The sequence below is a fragment of the Xiphias gladius genome, chromosome 1 (assembly GCF_016859285.1).
Source record: "Xiphias gladius isolate SHS-SW01 ecotype Sanya breed wild chromosome 1, ASM1685928v1, whole genome shotgun sequence".
Classification (NCBI taxonomy): domain Eukaryota; kingdom Metazoa; phylum Chordata; class Actinopteri; order Istiophoriformes; family Xiphiidae; genus Xiphias; species Xiphias gladius.
This window is the reverse complement of record NC_053400.1, coordinates 28,321,774-28,345,806: the sequence shown is the minus strand read 5'-3', so window position 1 is coordinate 28,345,806 and position 24,033 is coordinate 28,321,774. Positions and strand designations below refer to the sequence as shown.

At 42.0% G+C, this 24,033-nt stretch overlaps 1 protein-coding gene across 13 annotated transcripts in view; it reads right to left on the bottom strand.

The window, feature by feature from the left end:
* neo1a (neogenin 1a) overlaps window positions 1-24,033 on the bottom strand; it is a 173,005-nt gene that overhangs the window by 42,608 nt on the left and 106,364 nt on the right. For all 13 annotated transcript variants that reach the window (XM_040127623.1, XM_040127631.1, XM_040127550.1 and 10 more), the window contains 3 exons: window positions 14,349-14,485; window positions 3,987-4,141; window positions 3,664-3,784 (listed from right to left, as the gene is read on the bottom strand). In XM_040127623.1, the coding sequence (XP_039983557.1) occupies window positions 3,664-3,784; window positions 3,987-4,141; window positions 14,349-14,485 (413 nt within the window). The remainder of the gene's footprint in view (window positions 1-3,663; window positions 3,785-3,986; window positions 4,142-14,348; window positions 14,486-24,033) is intronic.

Sequence of the window (24,033 nt, the reverse complement as noted above, 5' to 3'; positions counted from 1 at the left end):
TGCTGCACAATGACATGTAACAATAATCCTTAAAATAGCATCTCCTCTGCAGCTGGCTAACCTCCCTCACCGTCATTGTGACAATAAGGTGTACATGTGGACAGCACACGTCCAAACTGCCAGCAGGGAACCATCATGACAGCCATTAGTGATCGTATTTATAGTTCAGTGAGGAAAGGATGGGCCAGCCTGCTGGGAATGTGATAAAACCCCAATAAACGTTGAATCACCCTTGTTACTGAGAACATTTCTCGATTGGACCAGTCATTTTGTTGATTCCAACTACCGCGTCACTGTCACACTTATGCAGAGAAGTTAATTATTTGAGAGAATCCGTTAAACTTTGGTCGGGAGAAGTCATACCGAAATTAGTTGTCGCTTTCCTTCTCTCTGACAACACATGTATAATGACTTAAAAACAGAAACTGAAGCACAACTACACAGACTTCCAGAAGACGACAAGCCTGAATGTGGCAGCTTTACAAGGGACATTAAGAGGCACTTACTTGGCCTGTATTACACTGCATAATTAGGTCCCCTTGAGGTTCACGTTTGGCATTTGTGCTCCTATTTACCCCCATCTGTTTGCAACTAGTTGACCCATATTGCACTTGGCTGTGGAATGTCCAGGAAAATAGCTCGAGACTGCAATCTAAGGTCCTATTTTTGGCCTCCACTCCCCCAAAAAACCTGCAGCTTCAAGGTTTTAAATTTGCTTAAATCAAGTCGGAGTTTGATGAACCTAAAGGAAAAAGCTATTTTTTTTTAATTTACACAGAGCAGGACGACTGTTAGTACATGGCATATACTAATCTACTTTCAACTGCTTCAGATCAAAGCCAAGCCAAGCGTATTGATACAGAGCACCTATCACTATAAATAACTGCCAAAATACTGTACACATGCCAACAGCTGAACCTTTTCCATTGCAAACACCCACAAGTGGGAATTGTCAGTGGAGCCATATTTAACTGCAGCTGGCAGTGTCAAGATGCAGAGATTATGACCACTAATGAATATTAGCCAACTTGCAGCCGCTGGGAGTTTAGAAGCAGTTCACCCGCACTGATTTCCCTGCAGGGTGAAGACAACTTTATCCCCGTGGCAAGTACCAGGCTTATCTCCCCCGACTGCAAGGCAGCCGAAAAGACAGAGCGTGTGTAATCCTGGCCCTGTTTTTAGGAAGATTCAAGCCTGGCAGGTGTGAGCGGGATACCTGACTGAGGTAAAACACACATTGGCCGCAAAGAGCAGGAGGAGTGTTTGCGGAGTAACCAAAGATGCCCAGCTGTGGGGCCGTAGCCATACAGTGGGGATATTCTGGTCACCACAATTAACACAAAACCCATTGTGTTGGACTATCACAGAGAGCAGGTGGCTGTGAAAGACAAGGAGAGAGAAAGTGAGAGGAAGTGGTGAGAACAGTGGCAGATGGTTGTAGCATTATATGTGTCCATTCTCAGCCGCACAGGAGGAAAGAGAGAGGAATGCAATGGATGAGAGACCCTTAGCAGAGAGATACTACTCTACTAGAACTTAGAGAGATTAATTTCAGCCTCACATCACAGAGCCGTACCCAGAAAACACAAACAGCCTTAGACAATGAGCTGATTTCAAAGATGTTCTCATCGATTTACCATTTTGAGTCACAAAATTGCTCCTTTGAGAGAGGAAATTACTTCGACACAGTGAGGCGAGCATTTGTGGAGAGTGTTGTAGTGGATGTGTCTCTATAAGCACAAAACGTCAATAATTTACAGGAAGAATAACCAGTGTCACTACCACTTCAGTTATTTTCTAGATCCATCGTCCGAGACTCGGATTGGAGACCGACTAATAAACTGATGAATAAACAGGAAACTGGAAAATGTTCTGGTGGTAGGTGTGCTTGGATTAGTATTACCGTGACCAAGACAGATGTACACACTCAGATAAGATAGAAAGGAAAAAGATTCTCTGCAATATATATTTATGGATTAAACAGAGACTAATCTTTTCAAAACCCCACTTAGGGCAAACCCTGTTTACAAGGCCAGCTGTCTCAGTAATTCATCCCATTTATCTTCAACTCAAAAAAAAAAAAATTTAAAAATAAATAAATAAAAGCCTTGGGGCCATGTAAAGTGGCAAAACCCTAATCAATGGTGTCATACAAAACTACACAATGCAGCTGCAGGTCATCATTATTTCTGACTTAATGTCCCCCAATCAAAGGGGATGACACAGCTGGTGGGCCACCAGTTGGACACTGCTATGCTAATCCATTAGCCACCTGCTTCAAGTGAGGGGGGAGTTCACGCTTGATTAAATTTTGTCGTCTTCCTCAGCAAAAGGAGTAAAGTAGGGATCGTAATTTAAGAATAGACACAAAAACCACTGATTTCTGCTTTATTAGGATTCATTTCCCTTGCTGCTTTATTGTTCCTCTAGTTTCTGTCTTGTTATTTTATTTAGATTATGCCTTTCAGTGAAATTGTCTTATTTATTCACTTGAATTTCTTTTTGTTTTCTTGTCTTGTGGAGAGAGTTTCAACCAGCCTAGTGAGTTAGACTACGATTATTATAACTCAGCAAATGATTTTAAATTTAAGTTATATCACATTTTCTCCATAGAAGAGGCAATGAAACAGAACGACCCTATGAGTTGTAGGATGTCGAATTAATTTTCTCGTGTGCTTCCGTGTTCAGGCACTATCCTCGATGTCTGCCTTTGCTGTACTCTGCACTCAGCGGCTCCGCTCTGGGAATTAGCATTAAAACCTCTCCATTGGCTTGAAAGGGAGATGTACAGTAAGAAAGACTATGCAGCAGCTACCCAGGCGCTCTGACTTTACCATCATATGGGCTCTTGCTTAGCTAAACCTCCCTGCTAAAGGGAGGCCTTTGCCTGTCTGACGACGCCGCATCAAAGCACAGGCATTTTGGCAGGCAGCTTTCCTCAGGTCCTCACAACATTTCTGTAACACTAGATGTGGAATGGACTGTGCGCAAACCGAGCATCGTTTGCCCCACATATACTTCAGTTCCCTTTGAGTCACCTCTGGCTTAACAAGATCCCAGTGGTTTCATTTCGCCGTTCACCACACACCCTCACTCTCTCCCCACACCTCCACAGATGTGCACAGCCTCTAGACTCCATCTAGGTGTTTATAAGTAAGGCAAACTGTATAGAGAGCAAAGGACCCACCCTGTTACCAAGCTAGCTTGGGTTTTACAAGCCTTTGTTGAAAGAGTCTTTTCTCTTATCGCTCTTTTGAAAGAGCCCAAACAGGATACTGGAATTTTCTTTCTGGAGCTACTGGTGCTGTATCTAGTATCGGACTTGATAGCCTGCGTTCTGGCAGTTTAACAAAGATAAAACAATGATTATTTTGTTAGCATTTGACAACTCAAGCTCCTGTGACTTTGATTCATAAAGGGTTCAGCTGTTGTGTTAACAATGTAGTTGATTTTCAAATGGCTGTGAACAGGTACTTTCCAAATGTCTGGCTGTCTGAGTAAAACTGATTAGACATGGTGAATTTCTGAATGATTCTTGACATTGATTATTTAGTCAGTGAAGCATCATATGAATTGTGTGTTCTTGTCCTTTTTCTCGATTTTATCTAGTTAACTAAGAAATGTGATTGGCACACTGCTAGGTGGACGTGGTGAGTGGCGTACCATAATCCAAGATGATGAGCTGGGCACTGGACTGGATGTTCCCGGCATCATTTTCCGCAAGGCACTGGTAGAAACCCTCATCTGACTTGACTAGACCCAGAACCTGCAGGTTGTGCTCCTTCTACAGAACGGGAAGGAGGAAAAATAGTAAATAAAGGAAAAACAACAGTTAATAATCTTACAAGTAAACCTCTGAACTAATCTCAAAGTCTTTACTATGACAGTATTTGCCTGATGCAGAATCAGGCAAATACGGCTGATAGTAAAATGTCTTCAGTGCAGAAAATGTAGAAATGTAAAACTTTAGTGCCAAACGAACTTACAATTATTTTAAAGTAGTCACTCGGGATGACAGCATCTCCATTCTTGACCCATTTGACAGTTGGAGCTGGTGACCCTGAAACTTCACACTCAAAGACGATGTCCATGGACTCATGGGCATAAATGTTGGCTGGCCGCTTGACAAACTGGGGAGGAACTGTGGAATACAGATGAGAAAGAGGAGTCAGGGAAGATTAAAAAAATAAAATGACATTACATTTATTGTCAGAGTTTGGGGGAGCTGACTTAACAGTTAAAGCAAAGGAGTGAATAAGAGATGACTAAAAAAAAAATGTGCAGGAGTCACCTTTTCCTTAAGAAATTCAGTAATCAATTTGTCAAAACAAACCAGACGCATCAGAAAGCAGCACTCCGGTTTCTGCCAGAAAATGAACAAGACAAAATGATTCCATACCTCCATCTTCAACTGCCACATTGTCAGTTAAGGGAGGGATGGTGGAAAAAAAACAGTATCGTCCAACAACAACTTATCCAATTATTTTCTGCACCCTTCACGTAACTGCGACCATTCCAGCGGATGGCAACACTTGGAATATTTGATAAATAAGTTCAATAACCTCTGTTCTTACTTATTCAGGAATGGGTACGAATAACAGCTACTTGTGTATCAGTACAGTGCGTTAGCATGCTACATTAGCAAAGCCGAGCACCTGCAGATCTCCCCCTAATTCTAGTAATGAGGGGCCAGAGGGGAGTTATTTGATCTGCCGGGGTGATACAGTGCCTCATCAATCTGTCCTGGAAAAGGGCACCGGGAGCACAGGGCCCGGGCCTCGTCCTCTCTCTGTAATTGGACTGTATGTGTTGTGGGGAGAGACAGACTGCATGTGTGCATGTACAGTATGTGGGTGTTTCTGTGAACGAGCGCCTTTCCTGCCTCTGTGCTTTCTCTGATAAGCAGCGACCTCGCCGACCACGGTTTAAATGACTGTATTGTTAGTGTGTCGCTGTGTGTCAAGCTTCGTCATCAGCTTCCTGGTCTCTGTGATAGCCGGTTAACAGCATCTTTTTTTTTGTGGCTATTCACATGAGCTGATTTGGTATAATTAGCAGTGGGTGGATAGGGTCCCTTTTTTTTTGCTTTGTATAGCAGAGTAAGAGGTCGTGGGGTCAGGTCCTCCAAATGTGCTTGCTGTGGCCAATTTATTTTAACATGAACTTGTTAGATAACAGATCAGCCTTCATCCTGTTGGGATATGTTACGGGAGAAGAGCAACGGGAGAAGAGCAAGAGAATGAACACTCCCAAATTATAGATCTTTGCGATTAAAACTGTTAAAAGGAACAATCCAATGTATACACATTTCTCAAACAATAATAGCTTCATTACACCAGGAAGCAGTGCATTTACAGGGCACATTGGACCCCTTAATGTGTTTGTATTTTCCTGACCTTTAAATGCACTTTGCCCATCTGTTTGGTATTATGCCCTAAACTGAGAACACGGATCAGAGGTGGGAGGAGAGGTGCAACTCAACAGAAGAAGCACGCAAAGAGACAGCACAATGGCTTGCCGGTGTAGTTCGTCTTTGACAGTTGCAGTTTTAATTGCAAAATTTAATACAGTTTTTTTTCAAATTCCATAAAAGAAATTTCGACATCTTCCTCTGGATATTCATGTAAACAGGATAATTGTGGGGAATTATCGGTGTAGGCTTTGCAGTCATTTAAACAGCTGGAACAGACAGCAATACCAGTTGTGATCATGTAATCTATCAAAACAAAAGTCTAATTGACTACTACGGTATAAATAGGTAAAATAAACTAAACGATTTCAACATCGTATGCCACCCTATTTTTTCAAATACCAATAAGTACCAATAAGTGTGCTCTTTGGACTCTATTTGCTGGTGTTGGCTATTGTATAGTCAAAATAGAGACCTGTACTTTAATTTGGGGTTGCAGGTAAAAAACATGACCCACTCTCTTCACTGTTCTCGTCATGTGGCCTTGCTAGCTATACCTATAAGTCCATGGGTTCAACTTTTTTAATGACAAATTCATGCATGTCACTATGATTTTCAAAGTGTATTATGGGAAATAAATCTCCAAATGAAGACTTATAGTAGAAAATGCAATTTAAACATATTTAACAGTGTATTAGCATCCCAACTTTTAGTGCTTCAAGCAAAAGCAGCATCGTGCTTTTTTCGCTTACTTACAAATTCCAGTTTTCCAACCACATAACGTAGCAGAACAGGTCAAACGTGAAACGTCTGAATAGTGCCAAAGAATACTGAAAGCTTCCTTCGCTTTGCTTAATGAGCATCTGGACTTTTCTGTGAGCTACTCTGGTGAATATTGACAACTGAGACATGGATGGAAATGAGGACGGTGACGCTCGTAGACTGGATCACTGTATGACTGTGAAGACGGCCATCACCGTGCTGTGTGTGCGTTTGTGCGCGTGTGTATATGCCTGTGTGTATATACTCATGTCCCCTGCAGGGGGGTGTGTGAGCTGTGAATAATGTGTTTCACAGTGTGGTGTCCCCTGGATATTTGCCTCTATTAGCTGTGCTGTGCTGTGCTGTGCTGTGCTGTGCTGTGCTGTGCTGTGCTGTGCTGTGTGTGTGTGTGTGTGTGTGTGTGTGTGTGTGTGTGTGTGTGTGTGTGTGTGTGTGTGTGTGAGAGAGAGAGTGAGAGAGTGAGTGAGTGAGTGAGTGTGTGTATGGCTGAGCCGTGTGTGAACATGAATAATTTTAAACAAGTCTGGATACTTGTTTCATCCCATTATTACTGGTGCTATATGCTGTACATAACTGTGTGTGCTTCCTTCCCGGGAGGTAGTGTGTGTATGGGTGTATTTTGTTGGAGTAATACAAGTGTACATGTGTAAGTTTCTGCTAACATATGCGCACATGTTTCTGTCCATCTATACTCAATCTGTGCACATTCATTGTATTTGTATACGTTTTTCATACATATAAGCACATACATACACACACATACATATATATACATACATACATACATACATATAGACACCCATATACACATGCACATCGACATATATACACATATACACACATTCACATATATCTATATATATGCATATATATACATATACATATAGAGACATACACACACGTACAAACACGCACAAACACGCACACACACACACACACACACACACACATATATATATATATACATATATACATACGTGTGTATATTTGATGGTGACTGGTACCCTGTGGCTCTCTTTATCTCTCCCTCTCCCTCTGTTTCACCACTCAGCCTCCCATTTTTTCCCAACTCTAAATCTTCGTATAACTCCCTGTCTATCTCTCCATCTTCAGCCTCCCCCTTCCTCACTCCAGCCGAGCAGACATGCACCATTTTCTCTAAATGGAGGTCAGACATTTGGAACCTATTGGACTAGGCAATGAGTAGAACGACTAAATACACCAATAAAGGTTGGGGTTGAGGTAGGGGCTGGTAGAAGCTATCAGGACTCGACAGAGTGTGACGTGTGTCATAGTGTGCGTGCGTGCATGCGTGCGTGCGGGGGCCATCAATGCAACAACACGCTAATGACCTTCCTTAATTGGCTATTTGCGGCACGAAACATACATATGAAGGTGAACTTCGTCGCATTTGGAAAAAGGATGCAGAGAAGGATTTTTTGGCGACTGATGTGACAACAGAGAACTAAAATTCAAAGTGGATTTGCAAATAAATATATCCGTAAGATATTATGAAGTAAGAAAAATTCAAAATGTCTGTCAGACCATAACGATGTACACAGTTAAGGTTTGTTAAAGCTAAATCTGAATCCTAAACTGCTCAATGCTAAATGGAAATAGAAATGTGTTTGTATATGGTAAAAATTCCATGTGGTACCTTTAATGGGCTAAAGAGGGTATGTTTGGGGTGTGTTTGCTAGAACGGCATGTTTCTTAGCCTATTATACTCTGCAGTGCCTTTGCTGCCTTAATGAAAAGAGAAATCCAACAGAGACAGAAAAACAAAAAGGAAATGCAGATGCGCAAAAGAGGGAGAAAAAAAAATCATCAAAACAAATATGGAGGAGAGAGAATAGCTGAAAAATCTCCAATGCCAGTTCTTTGGGGCTGGTATTATCTCTTTAGCCTGTGGCTCAGTAAAAGAAGCTTTAATGCAGACTTACACTGACTCCAGCGATCTGCTACGAGAGGGCCACAAAAAGGTCATGTGTGTGTCTCACTGTGAGCTTTTTAAAACAAAACCTCACAGGATTCCTAAAGGGATTCTGGGCAGATTAGCCAGGAGTAAACCGAATAAAGACATACTGAGTGGGGGAAGAGGCCAGCCTCCATCTATTGATACTGACAAAAACGATGAAATATCAAAGCAAAAAACCTAAGAGAAAGCAGCTGTTGCAGTTGGCGTATTTTTGGCTTGCTGGGATGAGTCAAAAGGTGAAATAAATGACTTATTACTCTCCATCATTTGGGCTACAGCAGCAATCTATTAAGGCCTAATGTAAGATTGCTGAAACTAAAGGATTCCAAAAATGAAAGACATGCTACCACTTCACTAGCTTGGCCAGAGTCCAGTCAGCTTCACAAAGTTAAACAATAGCTCTTGGGCAGTCACAGTTTGCTCTGAGGCCAAGTGGAGCTCGGGCTGCACTAGTTACCCATCCTGCTCTTCCAAAGATAATAGCTTTACTCTTAATCCTGGCCAAAGCAAACAAAAAAGATGCGCTGTGCTTGCTTTTCTAGTCATTGAGCAAAGAATAATGTCCTGTTAGAGGCAGAGCGACAGAGAGGGAGTTCGGTCTTCCGACGTTTTTTGTGGAGACTCTCTGATGGTTCTAAAATTACTAGAATTGAGCGAAAGCAGAGGCCTGAGATCGTCCATCAAATGGTGAAACAAAGCCCGCTCGATGGTTTGGTTGGAGCATGTAGAGGAGTTCAAGGCGTTTCCTCTGTGCAGTGCGTTCATTTCAGAGCAAGAACAATTCTTAGTAAAGTAGAGCTCTAAAACAAATTGTTACTACTTAGCCTCCTGTTGGAAGTGTATTGAATAACAAACAAAACACGGATAATTTCACTTTTGTTTTATACTGCATATTTTACTTTAAAACGCACTATTAATCAGTCAATCATAGGAGAATCTCAGGCAAACTGATGCATCCGCCACTGGGTGTCATGTTTCCCGAAACTTAATTATTGTCATAGCAACATTCTTGTTAAAAGAAAGATTGTTTATTTACAAATATGTTAACATCATGCTCCGGTTGTCATGAGGTCGAGCCTAAAGACTATAAGCCTTGAATGTGATAGGGTTTTGGTGGGTTAACTTCAATTACGCGTGGGTAGAGGCATTGTTCGTTTTTCTTGAATACTGATACAGTAACAGTTTAGGATTTATAGACAGTAGCTATTTCTAAAGTTCTGGGTAAATACATTTTTACCTGTAGACCTACATTTCGCTGTAGATTATCAATAATGTCTGTAATGATGGGCATCTTCTAGACCACAAAGGCGTTAAAACTTAACAGGACGTCAAAAACCAACTGCTCAATCACTGGGTTCCCCACAGCAGAAGTAGCAACATAGGATAGACTCACACAGTGGCTCTGGCAAAACAAAATGCTGGAGACTTTGCAACAAAACAGACACACACACAGACACAGACACACACACACACACACACACACACACACACACACACACACACACACACACACACACACACAGACACACACACACACACACACACACACACACACACAGAGTTTCTTGCATGTTCCTGGTGTCATGCAGATGTGGCGCTACCTGAAATAAATAGCAGGCACAGATGAATGCAGACACAAGAGAAGGCATAGACAGGAATCTGACAGAGACACCTTCATACATCTCTTGCCCCACTGGTTAAGATAAACCCCCCATGAAAAAAGGAAAAGGTGTGTGCCTGTGGGTGTTGTTCCTTATCAGTTTAGTGTTCTTTTAAAAGCGATATGGAAAGTTTCTTGTTATTTCAGGCAGAATATAACCGTGACGCTGGGAGGGCGGGAAGATGGTGCGCTAAAGTAAAACAGACTAAAATATCCGCCAAATCTTATAAAGTCCGTAACTCTTCCATGCGTCATTTACAGCAAACTATTCCTGTCACTAGTTGGCAAAAATACGTTTGAGTTCAGGGGAAAAAAATCCCTCTGCAACATTTTCTACTGATATGTCAATCGACGCCACACATGCTTTGACTTTTGTTAAGTTGCAGTCACCTGTTTTTTTTTTTAGAACAATGTGAGCTGCCCAAAGTATGTGAATGTGCTGTACGATTAATGGCTTATTTTTTTAAATCACTTCCCTTGCTACGAAAGGGTAAAGAAGAAGGTGTAAGCTGAAATTTAGCATAGCTAGGGTTTTTTATGTTTCCATTTTTGCCCATTTCTATAACAAGGTAAAAAAACCTCCTGCTGTCTGCAGTTATAAATCTAGAGTCCTCAGCCCATAGGAAAGACATGAACTTTTTACAGGGGGCAAGGACTTCCTGCACGTTAGCACAGGAAATGGAAAGAACAATCAAAGTTGATGACATGATAGCTTGAGGCCATGATAGATGAGGGTCACTAAACTTGGAGTCATATAAAAGTGGAAACGTTTGCGGAGAAGCTATTTCTGTCTCGCAAACACACGCATACAGAGTGTCCAGGTCTGGGTGGTGCCCCAGGCACGCAAGACCGTAATCAAAAGCTGCTGCCGCCTCTGGCCCCATTTATCCTCTCGCCAGCTCTAATATAGGGTGAGATGTCACGGCAAGGTCATACTGAACAGAACACACACTCGCACAAACATACAGCAATCATACAAACACATGCAAGTGTGTCGACATACAGCCGTGTGCCTGTGCAGGCCCCCTGCTGTATATGTGAGTGGATGGTTGAGCTAAACAACTCTGTTAACACTGGTGTTTAGAGCCTGACATTCTTCAAAAAGGCCAAGTAGAAGACCAAGTTTTTCCATTAGCTTCACTACAATGTCGGATTGCGGTTGTGTCTAGAAATAAAGACTTTAAACCTCCTCATTCCACTGGCATTTTGATAATACATATACACTACACACACTGCTCTCGGATACCTTTCGCTTACTTATTGCCAGCCGCTGGAATTATCTCTTCTGAAGCTGTTTGCCAATCACTTCACATTGTAAAGAGGTATCATTGTTTGTTCAGTTGTTTTGTCCATAGATATAAGCTTTTCAGCAAAAAGCAAACAGCATTCAACTGTTATGATAGTAAAGAGTACAGTTAATCCGTTGTTGTTTGCTACCAAGCTCTGCCCTGGTGAAATCTGTCTTTCCTGAACGAGACCGAAAGCTACACTTTCCTGTCCAGAACTTTTCTTTGAGCTCTGCTCCAAATGTGCGACAGGTACATGGTCAGTGTAAATTCAGGAGTACACAGTGCATTTGCTGGGGGGGCTATTTTCAGCTATAGATTTGGTGCAACTGTGAGTATTAACTGCAGCGGGATTGTGTATATTAGCCAGCGGCCATGTTCATCTTAAAAAAAAAAAAAACAAAACACACACACACACACACACACACACACACACACACACACACACACACACACACACACACACACACACACACACACACACACACGCCATCCAGTGCAACGATGTGGCATTGTGGCACAGAGGAATAAGCTACCGTAGTATGTGTAAGATCACGGATTGAAAATGGATGTCTAACTACTAAATCCAAGGAGGCGTAAGTTAACCGAAGAGCCACCAGGTGAGGCAGGTTCAATGTTTGAATAATATGTGAATCTGAAAACCACGCACAAGTGAATACACACATTTGCTAGTGAATGCATACAGGTGTACAGAGTGAGTGCATCATTGACCTGGTGTGGCATCATGATGTATGCGCGGTTGTGTATTCGTGTGTATATGCACACACACACCTGCTGCAGACCTCACGCTTCTCTCCTTGCACTGATAAGCACCAGCTGCGTCACAGACCCCTCAAGCTATCTCCCGGCGAAAGGTAACAGCTTTTTACCTTATCAAATCCCTGGCTGGCTCTCCGCACCTTCTACTGTGCTGTCCGGTGTTTATGAAAATCCACTGGTACATAGACACACAATATCTCCTTGTTACTGTAGCAAAAGAAGCCCGAAGGTGTTTTTTGGGGGGGGGGGGTCTGTTGTAGGAATAAAATCTTTTTTTTTTTTCGTTCGTATAGATTCATACCCCATTGATTTGTATGAGTGTCTTTTACAAGTGTAACTACTTCTTGAGGGAATCAACTGACCTTTCAAGTGTCACTGCTGTTGTCAAGGGAGCAAATCAATGCCACATTCTGGCTTCTTCATAAATCTGGATGAATCAAATGCACTTAGGCCTGTGAGTCTACAGCTTGGGAACTAATTAAACTATTGTATTGTGTTAAAATGACTGATGTCTTGCAGCAATATTTCAGGAATGCCGATCAGTCCTGTGCAGTCTCGTCACAGTGAACGGGGGAGGCTGGCAGGGGTCAGGTCGGAGACACGAAGGTTTTCAGAGGGAATTCAGTGGACAGACTTGAAGACTGAAAACAAGTGAAGACTGATGTCCTCCTGTGACCTGATCCGATTTTCCATTACTGTCTCCTTTAATCACAGTGAGTGACGGGAAATGATGAAAGGGTGGTGGAGGGGTGACGAAGAGATGAAGGGGATGTGGCTGTGCTTGAAATGCAATGAACCTGCAAATGAGCCTCAGGGTGTTTCTGTACTCTAAAGTTATTTTACACCAAATCCTGCTGACTTGATTCGGCTGGGGAAAGCATACAAATACACATGGGACATCTGTGTTTTTGTGTGTATTTTTCTCACAAACACAGTCTTACAATTGCGACTACAATGCAATTACTGTGGGTGTTTCTGATATTTTAAAGATCCGATGCAGTGATTTTACCTCAATCAGTAACACTATGTACCTAGTCTGAATATCTAGTGGATGTCTGAAAGAGTTACCCAACGAGATCAATACTATTTGAGAAACTGACTGTCAATTCATTAAGTAAATAATGAAAAATAAACAATATGATGCAACGTGTACAGATATACCCCTGCAGAACTGAACAACTTTGACCTGCCTCAACTATTGTCATCACATCGGGAAAGGGTGAGAGTGACTTTAGATACAGGGTTTAACGACAGGACAGTTCAAAGGACAGTTTTATAAATGTTTGGGAGGAGCGAAGCAGACAAAAAACAGGTGTTGGAGGAACACAGAAAAATAAGCACCGAGTGTTGAGTCAAAGTTCACCAAAGTGTAATTACCTTTACAGTCCCGAATATCAGTATCCTTTGTTCAAAACCGTTAATGTATTCTTCCACAAATTTGTCAAAAATGTATTGATCTCTGTGGACTTTTACCAGTGGTCACATCATACATTCTAGTCGGGTTTTTACATGTTTCTTTATGCTTTACTTTTTCATTTTTGTATTTTGCCTTGAGACACAGGTAGGGGTTTAGTAGATTTAGTAAGTACTTATTTATGGATTTATTACAGACAAGTCTTGTACAAATTAGGTTCCTACTGTTGAGGTGGGAAAGTGAGGATTAGTTAGCGTTCATTCGGGATTTAACAGCTGTTTCATGTGAAAGTGTGATAATTAACACTACTAATAAATAAATAAATAAATGGGGGGGGGGGTCTCAAATTCCAGTATATCTACAATTCAAATGTGCTCATCAGCACTGAATTTTGAGTGATTAATACAACAGCATCAGCAGTTTCTTCACAGAATTCGCCTAGCATCAGATGGAGGGGGAGCCCATAGACTGCCAATCATTTGTTGTTTTACATTATAGACAATTATAATTATAGAAAATTAGATTACAGACATAAACAGGAATGTGTAGTGTTGTTGTAATGTAACAGGGAACAAAACCTATTCTGTCTAATATTCACTTAATATTTAAAAAAAAAACATGTGTGATGAGTCTGATTGAATGAATTTGGTCACAAGTAGATAGACACACAATGCTGTTTCCATTGCAGTGGTGCAATGTGTGTGTGTGTCGTCTCAGTCAGTTGTCTGGTAACTGGGGGGAAAAAAAAAAAAAAAAAAAAAAAAAAAGCCAGCTACTTTTTCAGCATCTTCTATTTCTAGTACTTGTCTATATATTTTTTCCTACCAGCAACATGCGCAGCTCAAATCTTTCTGTTATTCCTATTCCTAGTATCCATATATCTTATATGTACATATATTTTATATGGATACTTTTTGATCTCTGCTTTTGGCACCGCTATGATTTTGTGCCCCCGTAAATTGCTTACACCACATACCCTAGTTTTTTACCTCTGGTCCTAACAACAGAAAGCAGACGATGTGGGCTGATAAGGGTACCTTGTACTGTGAGTTGGGCCTGGGCTTCAATGGTGGTGTTAGAATTGTCCACCATGCAGGTGTAGACGCCGGCATCCTCCTCTGTGAGATTGGAGATCTGGAGACTGCCTCCTCCCAGAACCTCCACACGACCCTCACTGGAATCAGGAAGAGACGGAGAAAATTAGTTAGATCCGACTATGAACGAGTCTTTTCTTCTGCTTCTAAACAGTATTAATGACCTTTATTTGGGGCTTTGCTTTACGTGCACTAACACTGTGCACATCACAAGCAGGAGGCCTCAGGCTGCTGACCCTGTACCTTGTCCTTCCCCCCCAGACTTAATAAAATATGTAAAAAGTCATTACAGCCCATTTCCAGGAAGCATGCTCCCCTCTTGCTTCTTCAGATCACTGCACGGTAAAGGCTGCAGCCACTGGAGCTCCTCGTTCCCCTACTGACCTGAGGTTAACTCCCCATCCCTTCCTCGCTTCTGTTGCTCCGTCGCCTCTCACCGACTCTCTGAATAAATAAGAATGTACTGAAAGCCGAGTCAACCGCCCTGAAAAGAATGCGATTTGTAATTCTTCTCAACAATCGTGATTTATAAATCGGTCTGGATTTGGAGATCTGGTGATATAACTAGAATCAGATAGGAATAAAACATAACATTGGGTCATCCTTCTTGTAGTGGAATCCAATGCATTTTAAAGAATTTTTTTTTTAAATCTTTTTTTAATGAGATACATGTATATATGGACAGATGGCATAATGTATTGTCCAGTATGCATCACCTTAGACTATACATTAGAGTGCTTGTCTTATTGAAGCTACAGCTGGGGCGTGTAGTGTGTTGTTACATTGCCTTAACAAATGTTTTCATTTTCTTTCATCAGCTCTTAAATAGCTGCGGTGACAATACAGCGACCTAACATCAAGAAGAAGTGATTGTGACTTTAAGAATTTCTGTTTCTAGTCATCCGGTATTGACAAGAGTAATATCCGAAGCAAAATTTTCCATTTTCATAAGGTTATCGAAAACACCCACAACCAGTGAACATCACACAGTTATTTCCTTTCCTTTGCTCGTAAAGGCTGCGAGCACCGTTTGCTTGGGTGTTGTGCTCAAACTTCCAATCAAATATATTCTTCTTAAATGTTAACAAATATCAATCTCTTCGTGTATCAAGACGTACATTTACATACTGCAACAGAGGGGCAGGAGATAGGACTAGCTGAATGGAAACTGAATAACAAGTGTAACAACCAGGTCATGCTTTGCAATCATAAATATTTATTATTCTAAACTTTTTACACCTAATCCTAATCCCCACATAGCTGTGTGTATAGCCCCTGTTCGAACCGGTGACCCTCCTCCATTTTAAACAGTCTCAACTTTGATTTTCCCTATAGGCCCAGGGCGAAGCAGTCTGTGGCCAGGCTCTAGCTTGATTCAACAACCAGTGGAGCATGGGAGTAGGAGGAGGCTGAGAGAAAAGAAAACAGAAATCAATAGCTTAAGGAGAGAGCGCTGCATTCAGAAAGAGAGAAACAGGGAGGCAGGGAGAAAAGCGAGAGCAGCGGGTCGGCTGGAGAAGATAAAAACCCAGAGAGGGCCACAGCAAGCAAGAGGCAGCTGACGAGAGCAAGATCAGTGCTTAATGGTTTCTGCACTGAGGAGTGAGGATGCATGCCGAGGTAAAGAGTGCACTGAGGAAAACAACCCTATGCTGCGGGTTGATTTAGTCTTAAACAAACTGCTAACTAGCTAGAGCTCCCACATGAGCTGCTTTTTTCTCCCTGCCAGACTAGCTCTGGGTCTTGGCAGCGTTGGCCTTCGAGCTCATCTGCTTGCCTCTCTGTGCTGGAGCGCAGCATTTGAGTGGCACCTGGCCTGCTGTCACCAAAATGACATCACTTTTTTTTTTTTTTTAAAAACATGCACTGTAAGGATAAACGAGACGAATTAACTTTAGCGCTAGCAGAAAATCGTACAGCAGATTCAACGGTCGTAGTTTTAGGTTACTTAGACTCACTGTCCTACAACCGATCAGGACTTTAGTTCCTGAAAAAAAAGTTGCAGGGCTTGGAAAATGAACAACTTAAAGATTTAAATGCAGTTTTAGACTTTTTTGCATCAACGGTAGTGGGCTGCTATAACCAATCTCACACAAAAAACCTGAGTTGGGCGTATAATAAATCACACCCTTCTTTTCTAGGCTCCTGTGACAGGCTAATGCATGGTTGTCATTGTAAACACATGACCCATATTTCTAACTTTACTTCTATTATAAACTTCATAAATTTTAATGATTAAGATTATCTAGATTAAGAATTAGATCATTTGTTTGTTTGGGTAGAAGTTGCCAGCAATTTCTACTGCTGTAGTAATACTATATCAATTCTGCAGTAATCACAGCAATTACAGTGAACCAGTGCTCACCCATTCATAACAGATCTGAGCAGGGTGAGATCTGCTGTTAAACCCTGGCCAGAAGCGGGGGTTATGAAGTCAGGTCAAGAGAGCCATGTTGACCCCGTTCAGACTGACAGGACACACGGGCGTATTAAACAGTACACTAGGTCATTTCTGACAGATGTAGATTGTATAATAAAGAAAAAACACACAAATAAAACTTAAGTACTCAGGAAAAAAAAAGCCTGACACAGCACTGTTGGGTCTTCAAGGGGGAAGAAAAGGGTAAAATAAAGAAGGCTGCTGCCTTTTTTGGATTCTGAGACTGCAGAAGGTAACAAAGAACCTCTGAAAATGCCAAATGTTGTACATTGATTACTTCCTGTGCACATTAGAGAGGAAGGCTGATTCTGCTGGGAGGCAGAAAGAAACCCTGCTCAATGAAAAATTCCTCTGAAAGACATCTCCGAGTTTGAGGAGCCAGGTATTCCTGCGGTCGGTCTCACGGGGACAACTATTCAGATTCTTCGGCCTTTCGAGCCGCATGCACCATAAAGGGCTTTGACAGCTTCCTCTGGTACTTGAAAGAGGAACATTCGGCACGTATTAAACCACCAGGCGATTTCTTATTCTATCTTAGTTCTATCTGTAGCAGCCAAAGTGCTCGGGAAAAGGAGTGTGTTACCGTTTACAGACCACGAGGGAGGGAGACAAAGCAAATTGGCTCGAAGACACCTCGCACTATTGTGAGGCAGCTCTCTCTACTTGTGGTCATTTATATTAAGACAAGGTGCCTGCTGTAAGGGTATGACATCTTTTACACTAACTGCAGGCCCTTGGTGGGAGATGCTGCTAATTAAAACGGCATTATCCGTATTCGCCTACAAAGAGCTGTTGAATTAGCTCACCGTTTCCACTGTCACTTTTTATCTTGTAACAAAACCGCAGATGCACACGTGGATACACACATACAGTGCAAGCGACAGGGTAAAAGTGTCAGGCAGACTAGGTGCAATGATGCTAATTGGGCTTGCTCGGATTTGTGTCGAGGGTTTTTACTAATTCCACTTCCAACAGCTACAACTTTCCATATTGTCTGTTGTGGCATATATGATGCATAATGTTGTTATATTCGGCTAAGATCTGAGAAAAGCTGCGTAAAATGTAGTTTACCTATCAAAGACGAGTAGATTTGGACTTTCCTTATCTTAAGACCTAAAAACATCCTTCATCAGTTTCAAAATGTTGGAAAAGAACAAAAATATCCTCCTCCCTCTGCTCCTCTGTAGTATTTTTCGCTGGCCCAGAAAAAGTGTTGAGAATGTCCTGTCAACATGCAGACGTCTCTAACACAATTCGTCCCCCTGCTCTGCCACTCAGCTTTGAAGGCAGTGGCAGCCACGGAGACTTCAGGGAAGGGCTTAAGGAAGAAAGAACACATTTGGTGCGTGTGAGCGGTGACTCAGCCTTCCGTAACACGAGCGCGGCGGCAAGGTCAGTACACCTGGGCGAGGGGAAGCCGCAGATCGCCGAAGAACTGTGGGTCTGTGTGTAAATTGATGGAGGCAGTGCAATATGCTGTCACAGAGCAATCAGAAGTGCTGTGACAGTGGCTGGGCATGGGTCGTGCTATCTGCAGAACAAAGGGGGGGCATTTGAAATCACACCAGTCACAACAAAAGAGGGGATTCATTATTAATGGATGAGTAGCAATCTCTATCTTGAAACTTTTATTGGTCTCTCTCCCTTCTTATTTTCCTTCGTTCAGATTAAATTTATTTTTCCACTCCCTACATTCCTCTCTCTCTCTCTCTCTCTCTCTGTATCTACCAACCCATCCACCATCCCAACCCATCTCTCCCTGCACCATGAATGCTAACATCTGCGCTGCTCCAGGTGGTGTGGCTCGAAGTGAACACAAACTGAGCTTCCCCCCTTTTGACCGTGACAGTTCCACGAATTTGAATCACGTTCAAGGCGTGCTGGAAGGAGCGCGATTTTATTTTACAGCCACAAACGGCAGATCCAAATGATTTCACCTGCCTATAAAACACATTTGGTTTTTTACCCGTTCCTGTTCATATATTAGCTAAGATGTTTGGGGAAACAAGTGTAAGAGGCAAAGGAGAGACGAGAAAAGCCAGACTAGCTAAGGAAGTAAATGCATGAATGAACAAATATAAATGAATGTGAGAAACAACCTGGTGCCAACAACACAGGCTGGGGCTTCTTAACTGACTCAGCCATGAAACATGAAAGTGTTTTTGTTTTCCTCTGGCTCATAATGGAAAGCTGCAAGGCCCCGGAGACAAAAACAACTCTTGCATACCTGACTTTATTTGCCCCCCCTCCCTCCCACCAGGGTCCCAGAGAATAAACCGATCATTTGATTAGTGCTTATTAAAATGAAGCCAGCAGCACATAACTTGCGTAATATACTTTAAGATGGCTCTTGTGGGCCCTCCAGATCGCTTGAAGCCGCGTGAACCCAGTGTGTCCCATGACGTGTCACGTCTGCAAAACTACAGTACTCCACCGGATTATGAAGCCATTAAATAGGACATATACCCACATAATGTGTGGTGGAGAGCCACAGTGAAGCACTGCTGGTGAATAGCTTTTTTGCCGCGAGAGACAATGTGCAGGTCAGTGAATAAAGCCCCATATTATCGGTTCTATTTCGACTAATGATGCTGCACAGTATTATCTTTTAGAGGTAAAATACCATTTGTACATTAGTAGAATTTATTGGTGCCTATTCCGATGTTTTAGAACAAACAAACCATGCAACCGACAGTAGATTAAGCCAATGGCCCACAGCCAATGTATTCCTCTTATCCTCAATTCCTACTTGAAAATAAAAATGAAAAATAAAATAAAAAATAGATGATACGATAGGAAGCGTGTGAGTTTGTGATGTGCCGGAGACTGTTTTCTCAGCAACACATGCCAGCAGGGCCACTCCACTACCTTACCCCAGTGCTGCCGCCATCTATCATTCTACCAGTGTTGAAGAAATTTGAGTTCCCAAGCAGAACACTAACCATATGTGGAGCAGAATAGTTAAAGTTTCTACTCATATTCACATGGATCTTAACTCTTCGCTGTAGTTAGCAGTGATGTTGTACTGAACTGCATTATATTAAGGGGTGTTTCTATCGTATTGTCCCACCAACATCTGAGGGGTAAAATATTACAAACACATTTCAATATAATGTTGTCCAGTGTGACACCACCACCAACCACGACCGCTGTAACAAACAAACGTGTAGTTGAATTCGGCCTTCTCGGAAATTTTTAACAAAAACGAAAATTACAAGCTTCGTAAAGGAAGAATACGGGGCAGAGCAGTTGTATTGGATTGCATTAGATTGTACGGGGGCCAGGGAGTCTACTTCCACACTCACATTCTGACACTTTGATCACAAGAAACTACGATTCTCTATTTTTCCTCCTTAAAAATAAGCTTGGCAGGAGCCATTGTGCTCTGTGGTCTGAGTAACTGTTGCATTTGTCGGCTGGATCAATGTTTTCCAGTGACATCTGAAGCACTACTAAGAGTTCAGCACAAGGCAGACATTTGCCATTAACCTCTTTAATAGTTACTCTGAAGAAGGGAGCACCTGGAAATCATAGACCATTTATGCTGATAGGTTGTATCTCTGACAGGCTTCTTTGAGAGGCTGAAAGGTGAAGTTGCACTACCCATATTTTTATCGCAGTGGCCATTCATTCTGCTGTTTGAAAGCAACTTGTAAAAAGCAGAGTGGTGCAAAATTTCTTTAAAATTGGTTTGTTGCTCAGCCGTGCTGTAATTTCCAGAGAAGTAGAAACAATTATTCTGTGAGTGCATGGAGCATTGTCAGAGCTATCAAAAATCTTCAAACCATTATAAAAGTGCTGGTGGTTTGAACGCCGCGTCATTGCTATTCATCCACAGTTCCTGCTGCAAAAATTTCTGTTGAGGATTGGCAATTTCACAGTGAATCATGGTGATGCATGACATTAACTGGCATTAACAACTAACCCCAGTTTTGATACAGGTCATGACTGGCGTTGCCTGCTGTCGCCAGTGGTCGATAGAGGTGTCATTTCGATCACAGCTCCGGTACCTGTATTACCGGTATTAAGACACACTCGATGTTGCCAGCAGTAACCACGGGTATCGCCAAATCAACCGGGGCTAGAATCATCAGGATTATAACTCCATACTAGCAGTAGAACAGCATTTGGAGATCATTGCTCTCTGATTGTTTTATTGTTTAGAGCTTTGATTTACACCTGCTGGTACAGCATTAGGTCGGATGATGCACAGTCTTCTAAGAGGCAACACTAGCAGTTTGATTTAAACCCTCATCACTGACGTTTTGGGGCTCTTACTGTTAAACAGTCATATACTATGGTATGAACAACAGGGTAAAAATCAGTTTTTTTTTAAAAATTTCCTTCAAGTTATCTTGGGCCTACTGCAATGAAGACTTCCTATGGACAGAAGTGTGCCTCTGCGTTTTCACGTGCATTAGTTTTCTTCCTCCGCCCGTAGAGTAAATAAGGTGCTGTGTGTGTTTGTATGCGATACATGTGTGTGAGGGGGTTACACTGCAGCCCAATAATGGTCCAATTGCAAACAAATTTCCCACACCACGCTTTTCCCTGCAATATACACAATCATATATAAATGAGGGCGAGAAGACAAGGAGGAGAGGAGACGGATGGCTTGAAGGCTTTGGAAGGGGGTTGATTTACATGCTCTGTCAATTCCCTGTTGCTGGCCTACATGCATAATTCATCCATTTTATTGACTGCTGGGGAATTCTATTAGGTGACAGAGTGATACTCCCAAGAACAAAAGATGACTGTCCTTTTCATGTGTCATCAGGACGAGTATGTGTGAGAAATCCAAAGGCCTGCTTCTCTGTGCCTGCTCACCTGGGGATGCCATCTATGACTCACAGGGCATTTGCTAAGAGTGCATTTTCAGCATGTTGACTGAGCGGCTTCAAGTATAAATATTCCGTTATGTGGTTGCTGAGCTTCATTAGAATAAATGGTGAGCTTGGCGTCTTTGGCAATAGACTTGCTCGGAGACTAAATGAATTTGAGGCTAGGATCGGGACACTGGGGAATACATAAATTGCATGTTATAGTGGAATAAGTCATAATGTAATAGAAGATACAGCAATATTAATCTTTCATTCATGATACCGTGTTGAGATACAGTACTTCAGCTGAATAATTTCACACAAGATATCAATGAGACAAAAACCATATATTAATTTTTATCATTAAAAGGAACTGGTTTTGAGATTATTAAAAAATTGATTTATTGCTGGGATCACACTATACATACATCACCCTGATAATGCTCTAACGCAACTAAAGTGGGACATCGAGAGCAAAAATGAGTCTTGGGCCCAGCAGTGGCTTGTTTTATCCTGTGTGAAGTGTCTTAACGCGGGTCTCCGTCCAAATGTAGCGCAAATTTCCACCACATTTCGAGACATTTAGCAAAAGACAAGGCGCATTCATGCACGTTTCCATCCACTGCTGTTATGTGAATATCAGGAGGTGGTTCATCGAGATAAACCAGGTGGCAGCGCTGATTCTCCAGTCAGGTGCCACTGGACACCATTTCAGAAGGAGGAGGTGCAACAGGATGAGGTAATTAAAAGAGCACCCGTCAAGCCTCAAACGGTGAAAGACAATGTGGAAAAAATAATGGAAGTGTGGCATTTATGTTTGCATCATGTATTAATTTAAGGAAGGTAACAGCATTCTGATCGTCCCGCACAGATCTGATGTTTTCATCTGCTGCTCTTTTTAGTCTCTTGATTCATGATTCATGTACAGTACGTTATGATTTGTTTGCAAAGTCTGTTTCAATTGCACTTTGATGCATTTTACTTTTATTGATACACCAACGTTTCCACCTCAGCCAAGTGAAAAACAGGTTTGTTTGGATTTTTTTTTTATGCGCGCATTGACAATGACAATGGCACAGTATCTGGGACGCCTCACGGTGTCCCAACAAAAAGACTAGCATGTCAGACTCTTTTTGCCTTCTCTTTTACGACAAGTGTTTGCAATGTTAATCCACAACGGGCCTACTCTTGCACTCGTGCACAACTGTAAAAACGGCCGAGCAAAAGAGGAATTTCGTCTTATTCCCTGTCACTGAACTTGTAACCATCACCCTGGAGCGAGGAGCATCGCACAAAATTACCCCCCCACCTTGGGATGCAACGTCACCCGCACTGCATGCATGCTGTACACCCACGAACTCGAGGAAAAAGACAGAGCCCGCCCTCCCAGCTGAGAGTAGATGAATGGTTCCAGGTACCCTTTCATTCATAGAATTGTGCTTACATAATAAATATTTATTGTTGTTGGTGCTGACAGGTGGAAAAGTGAAGTCATACCTGCACCTCCTTTTCCTAATCCCCTAGATGTATATAAAAGGCTTTCTGCTATGGTTGGTAACATTTAATCTACATGTCTCTGCCACAGCTGTCAATTTGTGACTACGATTGCCAAATTTGACATATTGACAATCTCAAAACACACACACACACACACACACACACAAAAAAAAACATTGTGTAGTATGATACCAGCCACCTTTTCTAAATTTCCATTTCGGGTCTTTTCTCTGTCCCCATCTGTCATAACAGACATCTAAGAGTTTTATAGAAACCCTGAAGTCCAACATGGCAACATGGAAAGGTCATACAAAAGAAAGAGCAAGGTCTCTCTTCTGACAGGTTATGAATAACACACTAATGAGACTCTCCAAAGACTTAAGAAAGAAATCCAACTTATGACAGATATCCTTCATATGGCCCATTATAAAAAAAAGACATCTGAAGGACTCTTATCGTCTTTAAAGGCATCCCAAAGTACTCCTGTGGAATCAGTCAGCTAGTAGAAAGACAAGCAAAGAATTAAGGCCAATTAATGGTTTCCATATCTGGTGTCTGCAACGGTGTGTGACGTAAATTTTGTAAGTCTGTGAACCACTGCACAGACCCTGTGCCGACTGCACGTGCACCAGACAAGTGAACTAGAGGCTTGTTTCGTGCACCGTATGTATGAACTTTCTATTTCCAATCCCTGGTCCCATTCTTGTTAAGCGGGTGCACGCACTTATCTTTTTTTAAAATTATTTCCTGTTGTTCGGCCGAATACAGCAAACGAAGGAGCGCTTCTCGATGTCATGAGGTCGATATCATGTTTTCTAATGCCCATGTGTGGTGCGTGTCTGCATACGAGAACCCTGATTGTAGTATGAAT